Genomic DNA, 23,838 nt, shown 5'->3' with positions numbered 1-23,838 from the left:
TTCAAGGCACTGTACCAAATATATTTAGGTATTTGCATTTACCATCAAAAGCAGCTTGATTTAACAGGGTTTTGTGAGTTACAAGAAAAACTCTTTAAAGGTTTAAACTTTAAAAATAAAAAAGAAGGATTATATACTTAGCTCATCAATGAAGTTCTTTTCCCACTCTGCTGTTGCACGTCAACTTTGCTTAAAAAATATAGGTGAGGACATAAAGGCAGCATATGGCTGTCACATCATGACGTATCTTTTGTGAGCAGCGTGGACCAGGAACAGCAGGCAGACAATATTTCTTATAACCATTAGTTCTACTTGGATATAATGAAAGTGGAATTGTGTTTTGTGTTACAGTTTTATTAAAGGACTGCATGTAATTTTTTAATTGTGCACCGCGTGTTTCTAAAGGACCTTTGTCCATCCTTTTTATCATTTGTAATGAGTTCTTCACATTATGATCTTGGCAGGCACAGAGCGAATACTTTTTAAAAACTATCAAAAAGTCAAAGACTCCATTGGTCAGATGAAGTACTGCTATGCTTTCATTTAACATTTTCTATGAAGTAGCTCCATTTATTTTTTGAATTGTAAGAAAAGCACAACAAACCACACTTTTCTACATTTCTGAAAAGACATTACACCTTTCATAAATCAGCATAGTTGTGCTAACTGATGGAAATTGAGTGAGTGGAATAAATAAGACCCGGAAAAGAGAATTGATTTAAATACAACAAATATACCAAAATGACCCAAGGGTCTCAATAGTGGTCAACCCCTTTAAGTATGCATGTCAATTTTTAATCCTAACAATAGATGTTTTTTAATATAAAATAAATTGCACATATTAGCCTATGTTCATACATTTGTTTTTTTGCTGCTTTTTTATGCAAATTTTAAGCTGCAGTACCAGCAAAGGCTGTGAAATTTCAGAAATCTCATGCACACACACTGGTTTTTTTTTCCTGGATTTGGAAAACTTCTGCGTTTTTGCAAACTGCGGCACATCACTTCTTTCAGTGTTTTTGCAGTTTTTTTCACCTATAGAAAGCAATGGGTAAGTGCAAAAACACAGCACAAAACGCAGGTATCCGTTTTTGGTGCAAAAACCTGAGGAAGTTGAATCATTTTTTTTTCAAACTAAACTTTAGTAGCATGCACAAGAGACAAATGTACTTGACAAAACCGCAGCAAATACTCGGCAAAACCTGCCTTTTGTAAGCAGCTTCTTTACTTCCAAGAGAGCAGGTTTTGCCTGCGAAAAGAAACGCAACGTGTGAACATAGCAGATTTTGGACCCGGTGCCGTATTGTCACCTAAGGTACAGTCTGTGGTTATGTGTATGTCATTGATACAGTCACAGAAATGTGGATTGATCATCCTGTTGGGTTTTGCATTTTCTTGCTGCACTGACCTTTCAACCATCATGTGCCTTTATGTAAATATAATTGTGAACTCTTGACACTTTTTCTGCAGGTTTCGCTGATCAATTTCCCATGAGAAGACAACATTCTCTCTTTCGCCTTGTCTGTTAAACAATTATTGACATAAACAAAGATAACAAGAAGTTACAATGAGATACATTCGTGCTACTCTGTACTCTAGTGTATATAGATAGATTCCTTAAGACAGCCAATGTCAGGATAATTTGTAAATTGGACATGAGATTGCTCCTTATTCCCATTGATCATATGTAAAATGACATATGCTAAAAAGGCCTTGTTATTATACAGTATTGACGTGTATTGTAAAAACAAATTTCCATCTTTATTGCTATACTTCTTTACAAGGTGAAATCACAAGAGACATTTGAATATGTGGCGTATTATTGACATGGTGTAATACTGCACTAATAAGGATTGTTCATTTCCATTTGTATGCAGTGGGGACGCCACGATACATCACGGAGCTGGCATGTGGACTTGGAGCAACCCTGTTTCTTGTAGTGTGCTTTGTAGTTGTATATCACGTGTACTGGCTGGAAATGGTGCTCTTCTACAGGGCTCACTTTGGCACAGATGAAACCATTGGAGGTACAATTTTCTTAAACAAAAGAAAATCACTTATCAGTAAATTGGTTACATTAAAGGGGTTGTCCTTTTTAATTTTTTTTTTCCTACTCCATCACCCACTTACCTACCCCAGCACCAGCGCTGGCTCTCTACTGCGTCCTTCTGGTCTTTTTCAATGTGGCTTCAATGTTGATGTCACATCAACAGCTCATCACTGGGCTCAGTGGTGTGGTCCTGTCTATCTCAACATCACCGATGAGCCCAGTAATTGGCTTCAGCAGTTACGTGATGTCACTGCTGCAACCACATCAACAAAAAACAGATTCAGCAATATAGAGTTGGCTAGTCTGGAAGTAAAGCTATCTTTGACATTTTGATGTACAAAAGCCAAAGCATTAAAAAAATAAAACTAAAATGGAAAACCCCTTTAAAGGGTTATGGAAAAAGAAACCGTGTCACGTATGTCCAGGTGCCTGATATTTTCCATTCACTTTAATGGGTAGTGTGGATTTTAAGAGTAAGGAGACCTGTTTGTTTTTATCTCTAACTACTCTTTTAAAACGTATATCCTTGTATAAAGAGAAGTAGAACAGCTGGTTTGTAAGAATCTAATTCTATTCCAAATTTTTTGTTTTATACTACATATGTGTCTGTAATTATCTTTCTTGAGATATCTCAAGATGGGTGGCACAGGATGACCAGCTTTAAAAAGTAAACGTTTTGTATTTAAGGCCCCCCATAAACATTAGACTATTGTTAGCTGAATCCACAAATATGGATGGCCAACAGTCTAACTTGTGTGGGGGCCTCCTGACTGTCCTCCAACATGATGTAATGGAAAAGAAAGATTTAACATGCCCGATTTTGGACTGCCAATCCTTTTGTTCTATAAGAAATAAGCCGCTGCCAGGAATGTCTGACAGCAGCTCTTTTATAGAAAACACAGAACTGTTCGGCCAGCCGAGTGCTGCTGTGTATGGGGGAGATAGCTATCGCCAGAACCATCTGTCTATATTTAGATAGCTGTTTTTTGGCCAACAGCTATATAAAGTATATGGGGGCTTAAAGAGGCTTCAGAAATCCTGGTTCCGAGGCGCAGATTGTTATAAAAGAACAAACCTTTCTTTACTCACCATCTCTGAATACACCGCTGTTCCTGTCACTAGTTATTGCCTGCACTGCTGACGTCATGTCAACAGTGTGGCAGCCAGTTGGTGAGCTCAGCAGCTCTGAATGGGGTGTTCCAACTACACAGGCAGAGCCATTGAGTTTCCTGATTGCCTGTCACACTGTCGATGTGACGTCAGCGCTGCAGCATTGGCAAAGACTCAGTGGTGGACCCAGGGTCAGTTAGTAAAATACAGGGGTTTTTTTTCATAACAAATTGCGCTCAGGGTACAGGTTTTTCTCAAAGGGGACAACCCTTTTAAGTTAAAACATTCAAGAGTAATGCAAACAGCTCTCCTCTCACAGCACTGTTCTCTGCATCTCAAAATAAGACAGAGGTCATGTCTGTAATTTTTATACCTAACATTTTCTGTTTTTCCTAGATGGAAAAGAGTATGATGTGTATGTATCCTATGCAAGAAATGCAGAGGAAGAAGAGTTTGTTCTAGTTACACTAAGAGGGGTGTTAGAAAATGAATTTGGCTACAAACTATGTATCTTTGACAGAGACAGCTTACCTGGTGGAAGTAAGTATCTGCTTTTCTATCACTTCTTTTTTTTATTCTTTAAAGTACTTATGTTCCAACATCTATTTTTTTTCTGAATCCACAAGATTTACTAGCAATTCATAAATCAAATAAAACTGCATATCCTTACATTAACTGACGCGTTTTACACTACACTAGTTCTTAGTCAATGTAAAGATTATTTCTATTCTTCAGTCTTACGAGATGCAGAGAGCATGCAAAAGAAGGAGGAAATTAGGGACAAGTTAAGACTTACTCATACGGCTAAACATTTTATTAGATGACCTATCCATAAATTTCACACAGCAAGACACATCTTCTATTTATAACTCTGCTATAAAGCACAGTAAGACAATTTAGTTATTCTTTGGACGTACTTGGTCTTATATTTGGTAGGAAACATATGTCCAGTTGCTGTGACCATCTGGCATATTGAATATGTGTCTAGCAGTTTAGGAAACTGTCTAGACTCTCAAGTGGTTAGACTGTGGTTAGGAAAATTGAAAAGAAATGATTAGACTTCTACAAAGTATTTTTAATCTTCATTAAGGTAAAATTAATTGTGTTCCAACTATGAAAACTTTGCTAATTAGTTACACTTTTATTAAGGTCTTATCTTCTTGACACTTAAAATAATGTCAAATTACAAATGAAATCTTTATAGAACAGATTTTTTTTCAAGATCTGGAGCCCTTAGATCCCCTTCTGTGCATTGTGGATCAGAAATTCTGATGTGCAGCAAGCATCAGTATCAAATGTTCCATTTCTTTAACATGTCACCTTTCTTTTCCAGTCGTTACAGACGAAACACTGAGCTTCATTAAGAAAAGCCGACGTCTACTTGTTGTGATTAGCCCCAGTTATGTCCACCAAGGTACACAGGCCCTCCTGGAGCTGAAGGCTGGCTTGGAGAACATGGCTTCCCAGGGCAACATCCGTCTTGTCTTAGTTCAATATAAGTCTATAAAGAATAGAGAGAAAGTGAAGGAGCTAAAACTAGCTCAATCAGTACTTAGTGTTATCAAGTGGAAAGGAGAAAAATCTAAGTATCCTGGTGGTAGATTTTGGAAACAGCTTCGTGTGGCGCTGCCTGTTAAGAAAAACTCTTCAAATAAAAATAGTTTCCAAATGGTTCCCCTGAATCTGGAATTTGGTACAGAGTATGACAAAAATGCAACTACTCAAAGTCATAAGCGGTAAATTTGAGGCTCTAAAACCAAAACAACACCAATCTAGGTCTATGTAATAAAAAAATACAATTACATTTGTGAAATTATAGAGCTATTGACTTGCCTATATCCTGAACTACATTTTAAAATATGTAACATAGAAGTGAAGGCTATTTGCAGGTAACATATTCGTAAAGGAGGCCTAATGTCATAACTGCCCAAACTTTGGAAGTGAATCGTGAGGACGTGAATAGACATTCTGATTCGATAGTGATAACAGGGAGGGACTTGGGACAAGACATGGAACAAAACCAAGTGGTTCTATCTCTTAAGGTTGTATAAATACAAAGGAGGTAACATCGGTAATTCAGAAAGTATAGTATATCAGTAAGATGCGTCTGATGATATGTTCTTACCAAGCAAAATGATTGAATCCAAATACTCAGGGAATTTAGAATCTTTCCAAAATGATATATTTATAGCAGCCCATGAGGTTGCGATCCAGACCACGATTTTGTTTAGAATGTAGTGGTTGTAAATATGCATTCATTCCCGCAACCTTCATGTTAAAAATCACTATATTTTTTTTCCTAGATAAAAATCACACAAACAAGTATAACAGGGAGAATATAAGACCACCAACGCATTTCAAACACTCTGGTTCTTGCTCATGTCTTGTTGTGTTGCTCAGCCTGATGATTAATTAGTCATTATGCTCCACCCAAAATAAAGATTTAAAGTGACAGAAGCCAAACCAATAGAGTGAACTATAAATTGATGGAAACAAACATACGATAGATAAGCATAAACACAACAAATTTCATTAACGGGCGCATAAAACAAATACTGGAAAAACACAATTCTGCTTAAATTGGAGTTATTCTTCTCCCCCTGTGATTGTGAGGGTCTCCATTGGGTACTTTGCTTCCTTCCACCTTTTGACATATTTACTGATGGGTCAATTAGACATTGGTCCTAATATGAGATAGGGAAATATGATTGTATGTCCTATTATGGACATGACAATGCTGTGTACTTTGACACAGTATATTGGAGAAACATATAAAATGTAAAACAAATAAAACTTTTGGTGCCTTACTGCTTAGATTTTGAGTTCTATCACCACCATTTACTCCTGTAGAGTTTAATTTGGGGAAGTAACTGACAGCTCCTATAGGCACCTTATGTATTTTGATTATGTTAGATGCCATATTCTAGCCCATTGGGCTCAGATTTAGTGCGGATGTACAGTAACTAAAGTTCATGTATTAAAGCAGTAATGCAATATTGTTCTTCAAAAGTTCACGTGCTACTGCTGTGTAAAGTATGTTCTCTAAAAATAGTGTTTCAGTAAGGCTGGGTGCCCATGTAGCGTTTTTCAAGCGTTTATGCTGTGGAATTTCCGCAGCGGAAACGCTTGTGAAACGCTAGGTAATCCGCACCCCATGGTCCCCAAGGGGATTCCGCATGTTCTATGCACATGCTGCGGATTTTTCTGCAGCGTTTATGCTGCGCACAAAAATCCGCAGCATGTCATTTAATTTTGCGGAAGCGCAGCGGAACTCCCGCCATTGACTTGCATTGAAACGCATAGAAACCGCGACTGTACATTTGTACAAGCGGCTTCTATGCGTCTCTATGTGCGGATGGTACCCAGTTCTGGAGGAGAGGAGACTCTCATCCAGACCTGGGTACCATTGTACCTGTAAAAAAAGAATAAAATAACAAATAAAGTTCTATTCACCTGTCCGGCGGCTTCTCTCTGAATGCCGGCATCGCTTGAGGACCTGCGGTGACGTCAGTCATGTGACCGCAGGCCCTTCACCGCTCTATCTCGCGATATGCCGGCAGCCGGGAACCAGCCAGGAAGCAGTGCTGCTGCACACACCGGGGCCTCGGGGGTGAGTATAGCTTGATTTGTTTTAATTTTTACGGTTCACACTGTATAAATCCATGCTGTTTGCATGGATTTATATAGTGTGACCTAGTTGTCAAGCACTTTCCAAGTGATGCTATGGCCTGGAAAGCGCTTGTCAATCTGCATGCGGAAACGCATGTGGATCCGCATGTATTCTGCAGGAAAAACGCATGCACAATCTGCATGCTTTTTTTCTGCCAGGGAGATGCAGAAATGCTGCAGAAATTTTCTGCCTCATTTCTGCATCGTGGGCACATAGCCTAAGAATTGTGAGCTGAAGAGATCTGTTGTAGCTACTAAGTAGAATAAAAAGTAAGTGAAAAGGTCAGGAAGGTTTGAGGGCTGTAGGAATAAATGAGAGGTTGCCATTGATAAATGTATCTATGTCTTTTCTTTCCTTTTCTATTACAATTTGCCACCTCTGACCAGATGTGTGATAGCTCTAGTTGTCTTTTGCTATCTTAAGTAGTATAAAGCTTCATAAGCTAAATATTGCAATTCTATGTGCATTTTGTAGGTACCACAGACAATTTTGCCCTGATCACAAAGTGACCCAATACTATTATTAATGTGTGTGTGTGTGTGTGTGTGTGTGTGTGTAATATAGCAGTGGAGGTAATTGCTGAGCGGACATATCTTATACCATGCAGTATGTTAAGAATTTTTTACTGATCTGTATGTAAAGATTTGGAGTTCTAAGATCACATGTTTGAAAATCGATTTCACCAAACAGTGAAGATGATTTTTATACAAGCCCAGTAATATATACTATACTCTCAGCAAAATTTATTTGTATGACATGACAGTCACACATGTCATAAATGAATGAAAGTCTATTACAGGTCATGGCTAGAATTTGATTCCATCGATCTGGCTTTAAAGACTTGTCTGATTGACATGGCTTGGATAACCAATGTACAGGGAACTTGTCATGTGAAAAAATGCTATTAACCTGCAGAAATGGGGTTAGTTTGCAGCTCAACAGTGTTCTGAAGCCGCGCGGCCGCCGCACTGAATGGCCTGCTGCCGGAAGGAGATGATGTTTATTCATCCCAGCAGCCTCAGACTTTCAGTCATAGAGGCACGGCTTCAGTCACCACTCAGTACATAGTGAGTGGCAGCTGTAACCACGCCCTGGCACTGACTGACAGCCAGCTCTATAGTGCATTAGTACAGACCCAGATGTCAGTCAATGCTCGGGGCATGGTGTCTGTCGGCGCTCAACATGTACTGAGCGGTGACTGAAGCTGCGATGGCCGCGCCTCTGTGACTGAAAGCCCAAGGCAGCCAAGAGAAATAAAGTTCATTACCTCCCAGCAGCCAGGCTTTCAGTGTGGTGGCTGCACAGCTTCAGAATGCTATTACCCTGCAGATTAACCCCATATCTGCAGGTTAATAGCCTTCTTTTACATCATCTGTTCCCTTTAAACTAAATCTAGGGCTCTGTTCACATCTGCGTTGGAGTCTCTACTGGAGATTCATATATACCCAAACTAAAGAAAGTAACACATCATGGACTACTAATACACATCCAAATATTATAAGAAATCGTTTTTGACACGTAAATATATTGATCGTACGAAGACATCTTCACTTGTTAAAACCACTTAAAGACATATATAACAACCTAAGGACATCAGGCAATAAAAGCTGTACCTGTACCATATTACAGCCAGCCACTGAACTTTTTTTTCATTTTTATATGTTTTTTTGGTTTTTAAGTGTTTTTAGCAAGTGTGGATGTTTTTGTATTGTCTACATCAGGGGTAGACACAAATAGAAGAGGGCTCCTGTGCAAGAACAATATATGAGCCTTTTGTAGTCCAATCATAATGTTCACTTTTGTATGTTTGTGGCAGAAGTTCCTTGTTATTTTGGAGGTAGAAATCGGCCCCCTTACCTCTTGGGCCCTTTGCACCAATGGCATGTCCATCCCCTTGCCTACATATTCATGTATCAATAAAAACTTCTTGTAACATTTGGATGTGCTCTAGTAATATGCACTTTCACAAGCAAAAAGAACAGCTCACCACAACTGCACCATTAACATCCCGGGTGCTCGAAAGCCTGAGCAGGCATAAAGATAAATCCAACTGAAGGAAAAGTCGGCACTCCGTCCTCCAGGATAAATTCTTGTTTCTTTATTCAAAATCACTCTGCGTTGACAACATTAAAAGTATCTGAACAACTGATGTGTTTCGGAATAAATTCTTTAATCATAGCTTAGTCTTAGTGCCGACTTTTTCTTCAGTTAGATTTAGTAGCATGTAATGTTCCACGTAAAAAAAGAAAAACTCACCAGTGCTGCCGTTCCACAACTCGAGCATAGCATACGATAATGATATGATACTGGTTTTTCAAAGTGATCTCTTGAGTTATATGTTAAAAAATGACAGTGCTCCGCTCAAAGAAGTACATGTATACCAGCTGCGCTCTTCAGAATTAGCGTTGGCCAAGTGGGATCTCCGGTCCTCTCATTTTTATTTGCAATGAATAAAGAGTTGGAAATTCTGATGAGTGCTGCTGGTATACATCTGCTTCAGTTGTAATATATAATGTGTGGTTTTCTTTTGTTTAGGTGTATTACTCTTTAGATCACACATCAGTAGCCAACCACATTTCTTTTGTGTCTCCACTCTTTATGTAGTAGTTCCATCGCATATTCTATCACATTTAGTGGGATCAGTCTGGCACTGCAGTTATTTTCAAATTTCTCTTCTATAACATTTGTTAGTGTAGATGTGAATACAGCTTTAAAGGAGTTGTTTGGGCATAGGTATTCTATGCCCAATCTACAGAATAGGTCAACAGTAGCAGAACGGTGGGGATCCAACACCCAAAGCTGCCACCAATCAGCTGTTTTTTTTGCTCTGTTGGTGGCTGTATGTGAACACTTTGAATGGAGCTGCTAATTGCAGCTCTGTTAAAGTGTAGCTGCCACTGCCAGTTACTGCAGCACACCTTCTGTTAAAAATATAATAGGCGCTGTGCTGCAGCGGCCACTACATATTGGAGCTGTGCTCAGCAGTTCTGCAGAGTCTTTAAATCTGGCCACCACCGGAGCATAAATCAGCTGATCGATAGGGGACTGGGTGTCAGACTCACACCGATCTGCTATTGATGACTTATTCTGTATATAAATCATGGTTATAGGAAGTTTCGCCCCCAGCAATTTTCCCCCATCGGTTCGCCCCCAGGTACATTTTGCCCCCAGACATTTCGCCCCTATCATTTCGCCCCCGGACGTTTCGCCCCTGGATGCTTCGCCCCCGGATGTTTCCCTCCCGCACGTTTCACCCTGCACTTTTCGCCCCGGATGTTTCGCCTCCTAGCATTTCACCCCCTCATGATTCGGATGTTTCGCCCCCGGATGTTTCACCTACAGCATTTTGTCCCTGGATGTATCGCCATCTGATGTTTCGCCCCTAGCATTTTGACCCCAGATGTTTCACCCTCAGCTTTTGGGGTCAACATGCATGGAACAAAACATCTAGGGCTGAACATACCTGGGGGTAAAATATACAGGACCACAATTGCTGGGTAAGAAACTTTCTAAAACCTGGGCTTGGTGAGTAGCAGTGGCAGGCTGTAGAATTGTGCTCCAGTGGAACCTGTGGCTGCCTTTTCAGCAGCTCACTCAGTGTCTCTTCTGGCTGGCCTTAAAGGAGTATTATCACCCTAGAACACAAAAAAACTGACATACTTACCTGTTGCAGCTGCAGCTCCTTGGGTCCCGGAGTGCAGTCTAGCAGTTCCCCGTGACGTCTTCTCCTGCTTCCGGCTGTCTTTTCATCTTGCCTGGATCACTGATCTATGAAGCATGATGAATGCCGCGGCAGTGAGGCCGAATGTCTCCCGGCCGCTCACTGACATGACGTCACTCCTGCCCCATTTATCAGTCAATCCCGGGGGCAGGATGCCTCTCCTCTCACCGAGACACTGCTACGCATGCGCAGTGCCGCGATGAGATCTGGTGTTACATATAATGGCTTCTTTTTGTCATCCATTACATATCATGCTGTATCTAGTGATGAGCAAACCCGATCTGGAAAGTTCAGGGTTCGTATCAAACATTGTCTGCTCGGGTTCAACCACACCGACCCCAAACAGGCAATGTTCGGAGTTTGCTCATCAGAAAATAAAAATCTCTTCTCTCCCCTTCGCTGAGGTCCCGACCTGCGGGCAAAATGCTCTGATGGAAACAGTTGATTTAACATGTCACAAAAGTGCAGCACTCTGTACAGTACTTTGGTGGCATGTGGATTGATGACGGACGGGAATTTATGAACCACAAGGACAAACTGGCGAAACATCCAAACTCAAAATTCTGGGGGCAAAACAGGGTACAAACATCCGGGGGCGAACTGGGGGCGATATGTGCGGGGGTGAAATGTGCGGGGGCAAAACATCCTGGGGGCCAAATGCTGGGGGTGAAACATCTAATTCCCATAAATCATCATATATCTATGCTTGAACATCTCCTTTAAAGAGAGAGAAATATGCATGTGGCTCATATGTTTACAGTTCTTATGTTTGGTGGTTTGTATTATAAGATTCTCAAAGCACAAAAAAATATTTTTTACTTTCAAAGTTGTGTACTGCATAGAGGTGCTCATTTATACCAGTATGGGCCCCAATTCATCATTGCCTTTGCATCTGTTTTTTTGTTGAGTTTGGTGTTCTGCGGATTTTTTTTACCCAGTTAATTATTCTATTTGCGCCTTTTAGTCTATTTTATTTGTGCTCCCTTATTTTTTTTCTACTTTGTGGGCAGATTTTAGCAATTCCAAATGTTTTCCCGATTCCTCAATTGCAACGTTTTAAAAAGTCACAAATTTTACTGCAACTTCACTTAAGTTCCTCGCTGGTGTACTTTTAAATACGTCAGCATTTTGGCGCATAATTCGCAATTTTACAAAACCTTCGTCTTTTTTCCCTTGCAAAGTTGCAAAAACAGTTCAAGACCGAAAAAAAGACCATATTTGACTTGGCACCAAATTCATGAATTGTGTGTGCCATTGTGAAGAATTTGTCTCAAAAAATGGCAACTAATTCCAGAAGACAAAAAAGAAAAATGACTTAAAAAAATATAAATGATGAATCGGGGCCTATGTTTTTTGAAACAATACATATCTGTACTTTCTTCATTATAATAGAATTAAGAAACATAACAACTCATCATGTAACAGTATTGTTTTTTTATAATTTTCTTTATATTGCACTGGTAAAAGGAATTTGTCATCATGTAAAGCTCCCCTGAATTACTGTAAGATTAAATATTTGTATTTCTTATCTGTCATCTATCTTTTATCCTTCTCCCAATAAGCCCATAAAAGCTTTGTAGAATATGGGTGTTTTCATATAACTATGCATTAGAGTAGTTCAGAGAGGGTTATCGTGGTGCCAGGTTCTCTTATGGATCCCAGTACACTTTTAAGAGCTACTGGCTACACACATATTTGACCAGCAGCTAATCTTTTTGATAGTGAGGATGATCAATGAGTGGAACAGGCTGCTATGAGAGGTGGTGAGTTCTCCTTCAATGGAAGTCTTCAAACAGAGGCTGGACAGACATCTGTCTGAGATGGTTTAGTGAATCCTGCATTGAGCAGGGGGTTGGACACAATGACCCTGGAGGTCCCTACCAACTCTATGATTCATCTTCACTCCTCCATTTACATTTACAACACTTGACTGAGCACCTAAGAGTACATGTTGCTTATCTCCTGTAGGAACAAAGGATCAGTCACATTGAAGTCCAATGTTCCAGATACTTTTTCCCCCAACATCTGCCATGTGGTGAGAGTTGGGGCAATTCCCTACTTATCAGTGAGTAGGTCAGTTTAGCAGGTTCTGCCAACAATTCTCTGTGTATAGTCATCTTAATTATAGTAACATTTAGGTGGTGTTATCGTCCCATTACTTGTTTGGTGGACATTAATTTTGGTGGCCATAATAGGGACATTTGCAGAGCTCGGGATTTATATAGTGTCTCAGTCTCAGTACATAAAAGTTCCTTACAAATCTGCATAGTACTTTCTTGAACTAATCATTTTCTTATTGTTTTCTGCATCATTATTACATTACTGTTATCCATCATCATTTTTATTTTGTCATTTTTTTCGGTCAGTGCCTTTTGTTGTACAGTGTATTGTGATAATAAATAAATGCATTTTTATATCTTTTTGGATTTTTTTTGTGTTTTATTTTATTTAATCATCATCACATTATTTGTCGTTACTGTTTCCATGGAGCTTTTGAAGAGAATGTGTCTTCAGAAAATAACTTTTTGTTTAAATCAGGGTTCTTGTCTTTAAATGTTGCCAATATTCTACTTCTGTTTCAGCTATAACACACAAACTACTTACATTTGTAGCTTTTCACCACGGTTGATGAGACAAATTTTCAACTTGACATTTTTTTATTGTACCTGAAAATTGCCGGTGATTTATGTGGTAATATAGTTGTCACCTACAGTGGATATAAAAAAAGTCTAAACACCCGTTAAAATTACAGGTTTTTGTCCTGTAAAAAACTTTTACCAGGAAGAATTATTTCAGAACTTTTTCCACCTTTAATGTCACCTATAATTTTAACAAATCATTTTGAGGGGGAAAATAAAAAGTAACCAAACTAAAAATACTGTGGTTTTAATTATAGGAGGAGGTACAGCAATTGATTGTGGATTTTTTTTGCCGCATTTCTGCTGAAAGAACCTTGCCAAAAATAACATATAAAAGATGCGTTATACACAGAAAATGTGCATTTTGCAATGATTTACATACAAAAAGTGCACCATGGAATTGTCATGACACCTTTTCAATGGGCTCGTGCACACGACCAATTTTCTCATACAATTATAATCCGTGGTTTTCATACCTATGATATTCTATGGGGCTGTGCACATGTCCAACCCTTTTTGCTTGGACCAAATGGTCTGTGGAAAAAATGTAATCTTTTCATCCGAGTATCACATTGTGACACCTATTATGACTACGACAATCAAATCGCAAAAAATCTAATTTAGTTAGATTTTTTGCGACTTGCTTGTTACGGCCAAATTTACCTTGTAGCACTAGCCTTAAACTCACTGATATCCCCAAAAAATGTATGACAATGCTGAAGGGTCTCAGTGCAATTCTTTGCTTGACTTGAAAACAGCTGTTAATGCATTGGTTCTCATGTAACCTGGCAGAGCTTGAAACAGTTGTGCTAAAAAGATAGTTATTATCATAACTTACTTATGGCTGCAGTTGCCATCAAAGGTGTTTAAATTAAACGCTGACATGTATGGAATTAGTGGTTATCCTTATTTAGTATTAAGTTTTATTAATTTAATCTCTATGTAGAACATTTTTTTTCTATATTTTTTCTGTTCAACAATGTTAAAAAAGTGTCTCATTAAAATCACCTTAGTGTTAAACAGTAAAGATCCTACGGTTACATTGAAAATTATATTCTTATTTGTGTATAATTTTTGCCCAAAATAACAAGTACCAAGTATGGTAGTATTAGGACAAAATGGAGAGAACAATAATCATCCTTCTTACAACCAGTTAATCCTAGGGAATACATGTTTATTTTTCAATGAGCATTTATAAGGAGAAGTGGTGTTTGATCTTGGAAAGAACGGAGGATGGCTTCTTCCAAGCCTGTGCTGTTGTCAGTCTAATAACCAGAAAAATTATATACATTTTTATTTTGGGGGGTTACAGGGCAACCCAGTACTTTTCTTGTTGATGAGTGCATCCAGGGATAATTCTCAAGGCTGTAGCATATCACTATGTGGTTGAGTAAGTAGACATATTGCTATGTTGTGTACGGACAATCTGACCAGATATGGGGCGTATCACCTTAATCAAATATTAGAAGCTGCTCCAAATTCAATAGTGTTGATTATATATCCATCTAAGAGCCGAACCAAAGTATACATGCCTATAGATGTACTTGTTTGCAAACATACTTATATAATGCATTTATTCTTTCCACGAAACTATAACATTTTGGATTTTCAGACTACTCTGCAAAACTTAGCAGCAAGATTTTTTTTATTTCATGTAAGTCTAATCATAAAGAATCAATTTCAATTTCAGTTTAAGAAGACTGTCAGGAGAATACGTCATCTTATGTGCAGTAGCGTGTGCCACAATGAATTTAAATCAAGATTGAAGATTAGAGTACAATGAAGCAGAATTAACTCCGGAAAACCCAAACCAAACCAGTCCCATTTGGCAGACGTTATTGAATATGCATATTCACATCAATATTCCGTGAAAGGGAAACAATTAGGCAGAATGAGGCAATGAATAAGATTAATGATGCCCCTGCCTTACACTTTATTACTGCTACACCATAAAATTATATATTACATAATGGGCTTCCATACCTTCTAACTCAATTAACTGCCTTATGTTCACCCAAAGGAAATCCCTCTTTTATAGACTCTTGGCCATAGCTAAGTTTACCAGCGTGTCCACAACACGTCACCATGACAGCTTTCAAGTACTGGTTCATGCAATCCAATTTCCTAGTGTCTGGCACTGGGAGATCTGTCACCGATAAAATGCATAAGATTCGCAGAGAAGTTTCTTAATAAGCCTTAATATATCGCCGGAATATTCATGAGATGCAATATCACATTCCACTACCTTCCGTCAGCTAATAGCGCGGTCTTGATACCATTTGCTAAATTAATTTCCACTTTTCTCAGCACATTGTATTTTTTTTTTGCTTATATCTTTAATGTATGGGTTTGTATTTTATAGTTTTTTTTGTACATGTACAACAGTAAGTTCTATGATATATTGTTAATTTACCTGCCCATTATTCTCATTTTTATAAATGAATATGATAATTTAAGGTCAGTCCTTTTTGTGATAAAAGTAATAGCTAATTTGTAGGGAATGCAGCCATTCCTCTTATGAATATGAAACTTAAAGCTGCAGGATTAATGTATTATCACATAATGTATGGATACACATGCCTAATATGTGTAATATACACTTGATGGAAAATTAATCTATTTAAAAATGTAAAGTATATTGGAGTGCTTTGCTGTTGTACGAGGAATCTTTATTAATTTTTAACATATTTTCCAATATAAACTTTAATTATTTATAATGCATTTAAAGCAGCAGTGGTTAATCTGGTAGGCTATGGGGGTCTCAAATGCAGCTCCTAACTCTATGACAGGGTAGCATATCACATTTAGCCAGAGGCGGTCCTCTTGGCAAGCCCTATAACAAAGGAGATAACAAAGTAGCTCTTCTGTTTCTTATAATTAAGAAAAAACCCTACCATGGAATGTATGATCACTTTCCTGGAGAAAACAGCTGCACCTTATGAGTTTGGCTTCTCCTAAAATTGCATATTGGGCACTAAAGAGCCTCACCACTGATTTTATGTTTAACCTTTGAATAGTATAGTTTATAGGGTAACAATATTGCTCTGTGTGTGTATATGTATGTATATATATATATATATATATATATGTATGTATGTATGTGTGTGTGTGTGTGTGCATATATATATATATATCCACATACATACATACATACACAGCACAGAAGGGCAGAGATGGCATTGGTTGAGGAACTAAGCCTGCGCCATCAGCAGTAGGGGCCAACAGGAACATAAAGACGAGACCTTGCTGCACCACATGAAGCCAGGGATACAGTAACTCCAGTCGCAGCCATTTAAACCCTTTGATGCTGCTGTTAGTAGTGGCATTTAAGAGGTTACACAGAAGGACTGTCGCCAACCCCAACTCCCCCCCCAACTTGTACTTTCAATATAATTTTGGTTGTCACGCCAGTCAGGGGCTTGGTGAGACCTGAAGGTCAGCCATCTTTGCCAGGAACAGGGATTTATAGGATGCCCATCAGCATTATGCTGACTGGTATAATGGTGTAAGACATTACAAAAGAACTGCGTTGTATTCTGTAAGTGGGACCATGATGGCATGGTCTAGTCCCCTTGCATGACATGAAAATATAAATTGTTTAAAAATGTTGATAAAAAACACAGTTGCTATCACGTCAAACATAGCAGTTCATATAATAAAACTGATGTATTATTTGTCCCACACAATATAAAATCTGTAAAAATCAAAAAATGATCTAAAATGGTAAAAATAAAAATTACAGCCCATCCAACAAAATACATGCTCTCGTACAGCTATTTTGACAGAAAAATTAACTTGTCACGGCACTTGTAATATGGCAAACATTTTTCGTTATTTAAAAGGGACTTTTTACTGTACAAATATAATACACCATAAAATTGGGAGTGCAGCTTTTAGCGATCTATGTCAGTCCCACAAACTCTGAATGTGCGCTTGACCACCGCCCTATTCAAGGTGGGACAAAGGGCAACTGTTCTCGTGATCTGTGAGGGTTACAAATGTACTACATTTATAATCTTTCCACAAGATAAGTGATAAATATATTAGGTACCACAATCTGTTAAAGGGAACCTGTCAGCATGAAAATGCAGTCCCATCTGTAGGCATCATGCTATAGAGCAGGGGGAGCTGAGTAGGTTGATATAAAGCTTGTGAGAAAATATTCAGTATAACCTGTTTCCATCATTTAATCCTCTGCTTTTTCTGGATTTTTGATCCGGTGGGCGGTCCGATCAGTAACTGACAGCTGCTTTGTAAAAGAGTGCATAGAAAGAAAGCTGTCAGTCACTGATAGGACCGTCTACTGGACCCAAAACCTCAGAAAGACCTGCGGTTAACATCACGAAAAACAGGTTATACCAAATCTTTGCTCACAAACTATATATCAATCTACTCAGCTCCCGTGCTCTATAACATCCTGCCTGCAGATTGGATGGCATTTTCATAATGACAGGTTCCCTTTAAGGAATTAAAGACAACTGAAAAGACTGCATTACTCACAATGCAAATACACATACACAGACTGTAAGATAATATGTATGCATGAACATATGTTTTCAGTACAATAATTCCAAATGTTTTTATGGAAAGGTGTTCAGACAAGTCACCTTCTCTGCTTTTGACATGAACAGTTGGAGAAACAGGACTCGACCCTGCATACTGTGATGCCCTTTGCTTTTTTTGCAGCATTGCTTCAAAATTAACATTTTGTGCTTCACTTTTATTACCGTTCCAGAGTTAGACATAATGCACTGAAAATATTTGTTGATATACTGAATGAATGATTCCAGTGCTGGAGGAATTCATGAAATAACATCCTAGCTTATTGAGTTATATTTGTTTCTGATTGTCCCAGGCATTGTCTCCATCTTGTGTAGATGAACATCATTTCCATTCAATGAAAAGTAATACATTTTTATATTTCACAATTTTCATGATATTTGTTTGCTATTTTAGAAATTTCTTTAGAAGAAGAAAATCTGTATACTCACACGCGTATCATTCGCCATCATGACTGCTGGCATGCTTCATAGTGTTTGATGGTCATTCTAACTTGAAATGAGTAAAAAGCTTTCCACGTTACTGCTGTAGTACGCTATGCAGGGCAGTTTTGAGCAAAACCGCCCGGACCCCAAACTGACTCTTCTTATACTGATACATTGCAGCAAACCATTATGCTGGGAGTGGCACAAAGATCTTGGAGAAGTGTTGAAACATTATCTATATTGAAAACTTGCACAACTGATCAAGCTTTGGGGTTACATAGCAACATGAGTCACGCAACATTGAATTCATAGTGTCGCATTGCAACATTGATTTAAAGATATTCTATAATGTCATGTTCTGACCGGAAGTGACCGTGACGCTGAGTCACATATGTTTCCAAATGTGTTGGAAATTCTGTCATTGGTCGCAAGTCACACGCAACTTACGTTTAACTTAGCCGTGATTTTTTTTCAGCACAATCACATTTCTTAATGTATCGTATTGTGTAGAAGTTTTCAACAGTTGTGGAAAAAATGGTGTAAAGTCAGAATGTTTTACAAAAAAATAAAAGAAATCTACATCAAATTAATATTTGATGTGAGCACCTTTTGCCTTCAAAACAATATCAATTCTTCTAGTTACACTTACACATCGTTTTTGGAAGAACTCGGCAGGGTGGTTTTTCCAAACATCCTGGAGAAATAATCTTTGATCTTCTGTTAGTGTAGAGTTATGCAAATCTTTCTGTCTCTGAATGTAATCACAGATAGACTCGATGATGTTGGAATCCAGGCTCTGTGGGGGCCATATCATTACTATCACGACTCCTTTTTCTTATTTACTTTTCAGAGAATTCTTAATGACATTGGTTGTATGTTTGGGGTTGATGTCTTGCTGCAAAATAAATCTTGTAGACGCCATTTGTTGACATGTAGCCCCAAACTTGCAAGGAAACTCTACCAAACTTTACTCTTGGCTGCAGACACTCATTATAGTCATGCTCACCAGTCCTCCGGCCAACATACTGCTTTCTGTTAAAGCCAAATTTTAGCATTTTGCTTGAGTCCAGAACACTTAGTGCCATTTTTCTGTTTTCATGCACAGTTCAATTGTGTGAACTTGTTGCCATGTTGAAGGTATTGCTTGTTGGCAACAATTCTTCTATAAAAGAACACTTCTGGTCAGACTTATCTGAACAGTAGTTCGGTGCAGCTGGTTCTCACTGCCTGTTCTGAGCTGATGGCACTGCTGGACAAATTCCAATTTGAAAGGGAAGTACGATGTGTCTTTGATCTGTTGCACTAAGGTCGAACACTATGCATATGGACTTCAACATTGCCAATTCTTGGTGTCCTCAATTATGAGAAATACAGACGGATACTTATCCATCATGCAATGCTATCAGGGAGGCATCTGATTGGCTCCAAATGTATTCTGCAGCAGAATAAAGACCTCAAACACACAGCCAACTTAAATATGAACTATCTTTAATGTAAAGAAAAGCAAGGAGTCCTTGAAGTGATGATATGGTCCCCATGAAGCCCTTATCTCATCATGAAGTCTGTTTGGGATTAGCTATATGTACCTAGATGTATCTAGAAGAATTGGAATTGATGTTTTAATGTTGTTTTAAATGCAAAAGGTGGTCACACAGAATATTAATTTGATTTAGGTTTCTCTATTCGTTCACTTTGCACTTTGTTAATTGATAAAAAATAAACTATTAACGTTTCTGTTTTTGAAAGCATAAAACTTTTGCACAATTGCAGTTGCTTTCCTTGAAGAATCCATGGTCCATCTATGGGCATCAAACATTTTCCAGCAAATTGACAAATCTGTGATATAGGTGGTTGGCGTAAAATACTAACATATTTCGATCTTATTTACAATGCTGTAAATGGCTCTGGCTTTTTCATATTTCTAACCCTTTCTCTTGTAAATCCTCTTCCATTTCATCTCCCCTGCCATGCTCCCTTTTATACTTCCTAGACACAGTGGAGGCCGTGTTTGAATTTATTCAGAGAAGTCGGAGAATGATTGTTGTGTTGAGTCCTGACTATTTGACAGATAAAAGCATTAGCATGCTGGAATTAAAGCTCGGTATAGTGTGTCATAATGCCGTATGCACCAGTCTTATCATTGTGGAATATAAGCAACTCCATGGGACACACACCACCATTTCGAAGCTGAAGGAAAGCGTGCCCTTTGTGCACTGGGACGGGGAAAGTTCCAGACGCAGCAGCTCCAGGTTTTGGAAGTCCTTAAGATTGGTATTGCCATTGCGAAGCCTGAATACAAGATCAAGCTGGAATGAGAGCTGTTCTTCCCAGTCAGATATCAGTCTTGATCAGATTCAGAAGAAAAAAAGACGTTTAAAAGAAACATCATCCGCGCCTCCCCCTAAAACCAATGGCAATGACAGAAATGTGTCTGAAGGCACAGTAAAAGTTAAAAATGGGCCCAAGGGTGGAAAGGCCTGTCAGTGTTGTGTGACTTATTGTGATAGTGATAATAGACTTAGAAGTAAGTGCAGAGCTGGAGAAAAGCCTAAATGGGAGACACATTTATGCAAACCCGTCACGTATGGAAATAAAACTCGTTGGGTACAAAATGGCACAGTCCAGCAGGCCCCAGCTCCACCCCCTGTAGCTACCTTCAGCCTACAGCAGTACACAGATTTATCCAATAATAACAGTGATTTCTATGTCCTTTAATATAAAACCTGAATAACAGCTGATATTCAGGAGATCGAGAAAATGTGGACACCAAACAAATGAAACCATCTAAATAAGTTTCAAGAACTGGAGATTGAGGATGTACCAGTGAACATATGAAAAAATCCTGAGTGGATTCTATAACAATAGACATCTTGAATTAAACCTTTTGAGCTCTTCTGTCATAATTTGGAATATTAAGGTTTTTCAGTTTGGGTATTTTAACTATAATTTATTATTTCTAAGACAAACAATGGACCACTGTGGACGTTTTCCTACCATCATTATGTCTCTTCCGTCATCAAGTGACTGAAGAGACTTCTGTCTTCCTCCAAAGCATCCCAATCTAATGTAAGATATAATAACATGATAAATAAATCTGCGAGCACTTGCCAACCTGTAACAGGCATTTGTAAAGGAAATAAATCAACTTCAGTGCTATCTTATCAACTTGGATGTAACATAATCTGTCAACAATATGAGTAAATGTAGCGGGCACTTTTACTGACTGATGTCTTTGGGTGTTGAATTCTATGATTACACTTTTTTTTTGCTAATACAAAACTTTCTCTCCATGATGTTCGTAAGAGTCTAACTTATTTTTTGACGCCTCAAAAAATATCACTCACCGTATGTATGAGTATATGAAATCAAACGATGGTTATAGTAGAACAATTTTCAGCTTCATTGAATAGTTCCCATGACTGATAACTTGTGCAATAAGGAAATATCTAAATATGCACATTACTTTGAAGCCCCTGAACAACATCTTTTTGGAACCCCATTCAGAGAATATACTGATTATTCACATGTATGTTATACTTTTTGTAACAACTACATGCATGGTTTTGGAAAATATGAGTTACAGTGGCATGTAAAAGTTTGGCCACCCCTGGTCAAAATGACTGTTATTGTGAAAAGTTGAGCAAGTTGAAGATTAAATGATCTCTAAAAAGGGCTAAAGTTAAAGATCATAATCTTTATATTTACATAGTGCCAACATATTCTGCAGCGTTTTACAATTCAATTTACAGACATTATCATCACTGTCCCCATTGAGGCTCACAATCTACATTCCCTATAAGTATGTATTTGGAGTGTGGGAGGAAACCGGAGAACCCGGAGGAAACCCACGCAAACACGGAGAGAACATAGAAACTCCTTGCAGATGTTGTCCTTGGTGGGATTTGAACCCAGGACCCCCGCGCTGCAAGGCTATAGTGCTAACCACTGAGCCACAGTGCTGCCCGATGACACATTCTCTTTGTATTTTGGCAAAATATATATATATATTCATCTTTTACATTTTAAAAATTGGAAAATGGAAAATGAGCAGATGCAAAAGTTTAGGCTCCTTGCATGGTTAGTAGTGTTGAGCGAGCATGCTCGACACTGCTCGGTACTCGCCCGAGCATCTCACTACTCGGGATGCTCGGCGAGCACCGGGCATTTTCGGGTTACTCGGGCGGGAGCTCGGGTCTCTGCCCTGCATGTTTGGCACTCTTTACAGAGCCAATGAACATGCAGGGATTGCCAGCCAGTCACTGTAATGCCGCAGCCATGTTGTTTGTGGGCATTACAGTGATTGGCTGGCTGCACAGCGTCACCTTGAGTATTTAAAACCAGGCGCCGCCATCTTGGACACAGTCGCTCTGGATCAGACAGTGTAGGGAGAGTGCTGCTGAGCTAGGGAGAGATTTATACTGCGAAATAGGTAGTGTAGGGTCTCTAAAGCGTGCAAAATCAAACAAACAGTCCTTCTGAAGACTAATATCCATCCCAGATAGACAAGGACTTGCACGGGGATAGTTGCAAGTCTGCATCTTCTGATGCGGCAAGGATCACTTCTGATGGGCACACTTTTAGGCAGTGACCTGGGAGTCAGAGATACTTCCAGGGGTTTTCCCCATGCTGTTCCCATGTCTTTTCAGCTCTGTATGCATGTGTCACACAGCACATGGCCAGATAAGGTTGTAAAATGTTAAAATGACATTTCACGATGAATGCATTTGTCACGGTTGAAAGCAATGCAAAAGTGCAAAAACGCATAAAAAATGCTACTTGTGAACATAGCCCAAGGTGTGGAGGAGAATTTTTGTTTTTGGTTATTTATTTTACCTGATACACAAGTCTTTACCCTGGAAAGGATGTTCCTTAACATATTTCACAGGAAAACAGTTTCAGTTTAGTTTTTGAACGTTTTATTGTGAGCCCGTAAAAGTGGCTTAATACCTCTGACCACGTTGTTGACAGCAGTGACCTGGGGGTCAGAAATGCTTCCTGGGGCGATCCCCATGCTGTCCCCATGTCATTTGAGCACTGTCACTATCATTTTGGGCACTTTTTAGGCTTTTTACAGACTGCCGGGGGTGCCACCGCAAAAATGCTCGGGTCTCCCATAGACTAACATTGGGCTCGTTGCTCGGGTCGAGCACCCGAGTATCACGGTGAGCTCGGCCCGAGCTTCAAGCACCCGAGCATTTTAGTGCTCGCTCAACACTAATGGTTAGTACTTAGTAGCACCCCCTTTTGAAAGTATCACAGCTATTAAATGCTTTTTGTAGCCAGACCAAAAGTCTTTCAATTCTTGTTTAAAGGATTTTCATCCAATCTTCCTTGGAAAATTCTTCCAGTTCTGTGAGATTCCTAGGTCGTCTTGCATGCACTGCTATTCTGAGGTTTAGCCACAGATTTTCAATGATGTTAAGATCAAGGGACTGTGAGGGCCATTGTAAAACCTTCAGCTTGTGCCTTTTGAGGTAGTCTGTTGTAGATTTTAATGTGTGTTTAGAATCATCTATTTGAAGAAGCCATCCTCTTTTCAACTTCAGCTTTTTTTCTACAGATGGTGTTATGTTGGCATCAAGAATTTGTTGAAATTTCATTGAATCCATTCTTCCCTCTACCAATGAACTGTTCCCTGTGCCGTTGGCTGCAACACAATCATA

The 23,838-nt window shown here is 38.9% G+C and overlaps 1 protein-coding gene across 3 annotated transcripts in view; it reads left to right on the top strand.

The window, feature by feature from the left end:
* IL1RAP (interleukin 1 receptor accessory protein) overlaps positions 1 to 21,465 on the top strand; it is a 288,771-nt gene extending 267,306 nt beyond the window's left edge. For 2 of the 3 annotated variants that reach the window (XM_073675162.1, XM_073675163.1), the window contains 3 exons: positions 1,878 to 2,027; positions 3,557 to 3,700; positions 20,166 to 21,465. In XM_073675162.1, coding sequence (XP_073531263.1) covers positions 1,878 to 2,027; positions 3,557 to 3,700; positions 20,166 to 20,890 — 1,019 coding nt within the window. In that variant the 3' untranslated portion in view covers positions 20,891 to 21,465. Of the gene's footprint in view, positions 1 to 1,877; positions 2,028 to 3,556; positions 3,701 to 4,493; positions 12,973 to 20,165 lie in introns of those variants that run through there. The other variant, XM_073675165.1, reaches the window with a different exon arrangement.
* Positions 21,466 to 23,838: the final 2,373 nt, after the last annotated feature.

This window comes from Phyllobates terribilis, unplaced genomic scaffold (genome assembly GCF_046119375.1).
Source record: "Phyllobates terribilis strain yellow unplaced genomic scaffold, ASM4611937v1 Scaffold_3__8_contigs__length_932513732, whole genome shotgun sequence".
NCBI lineage: Eukaryota > Metazoa > Chordata > Amphibia > Anura > Dendrobatidae > Phyllobates > Phyllobates terribilis.
This window is presented reverse-complemented; position numbering and strand designations above follow the sequence as displayed.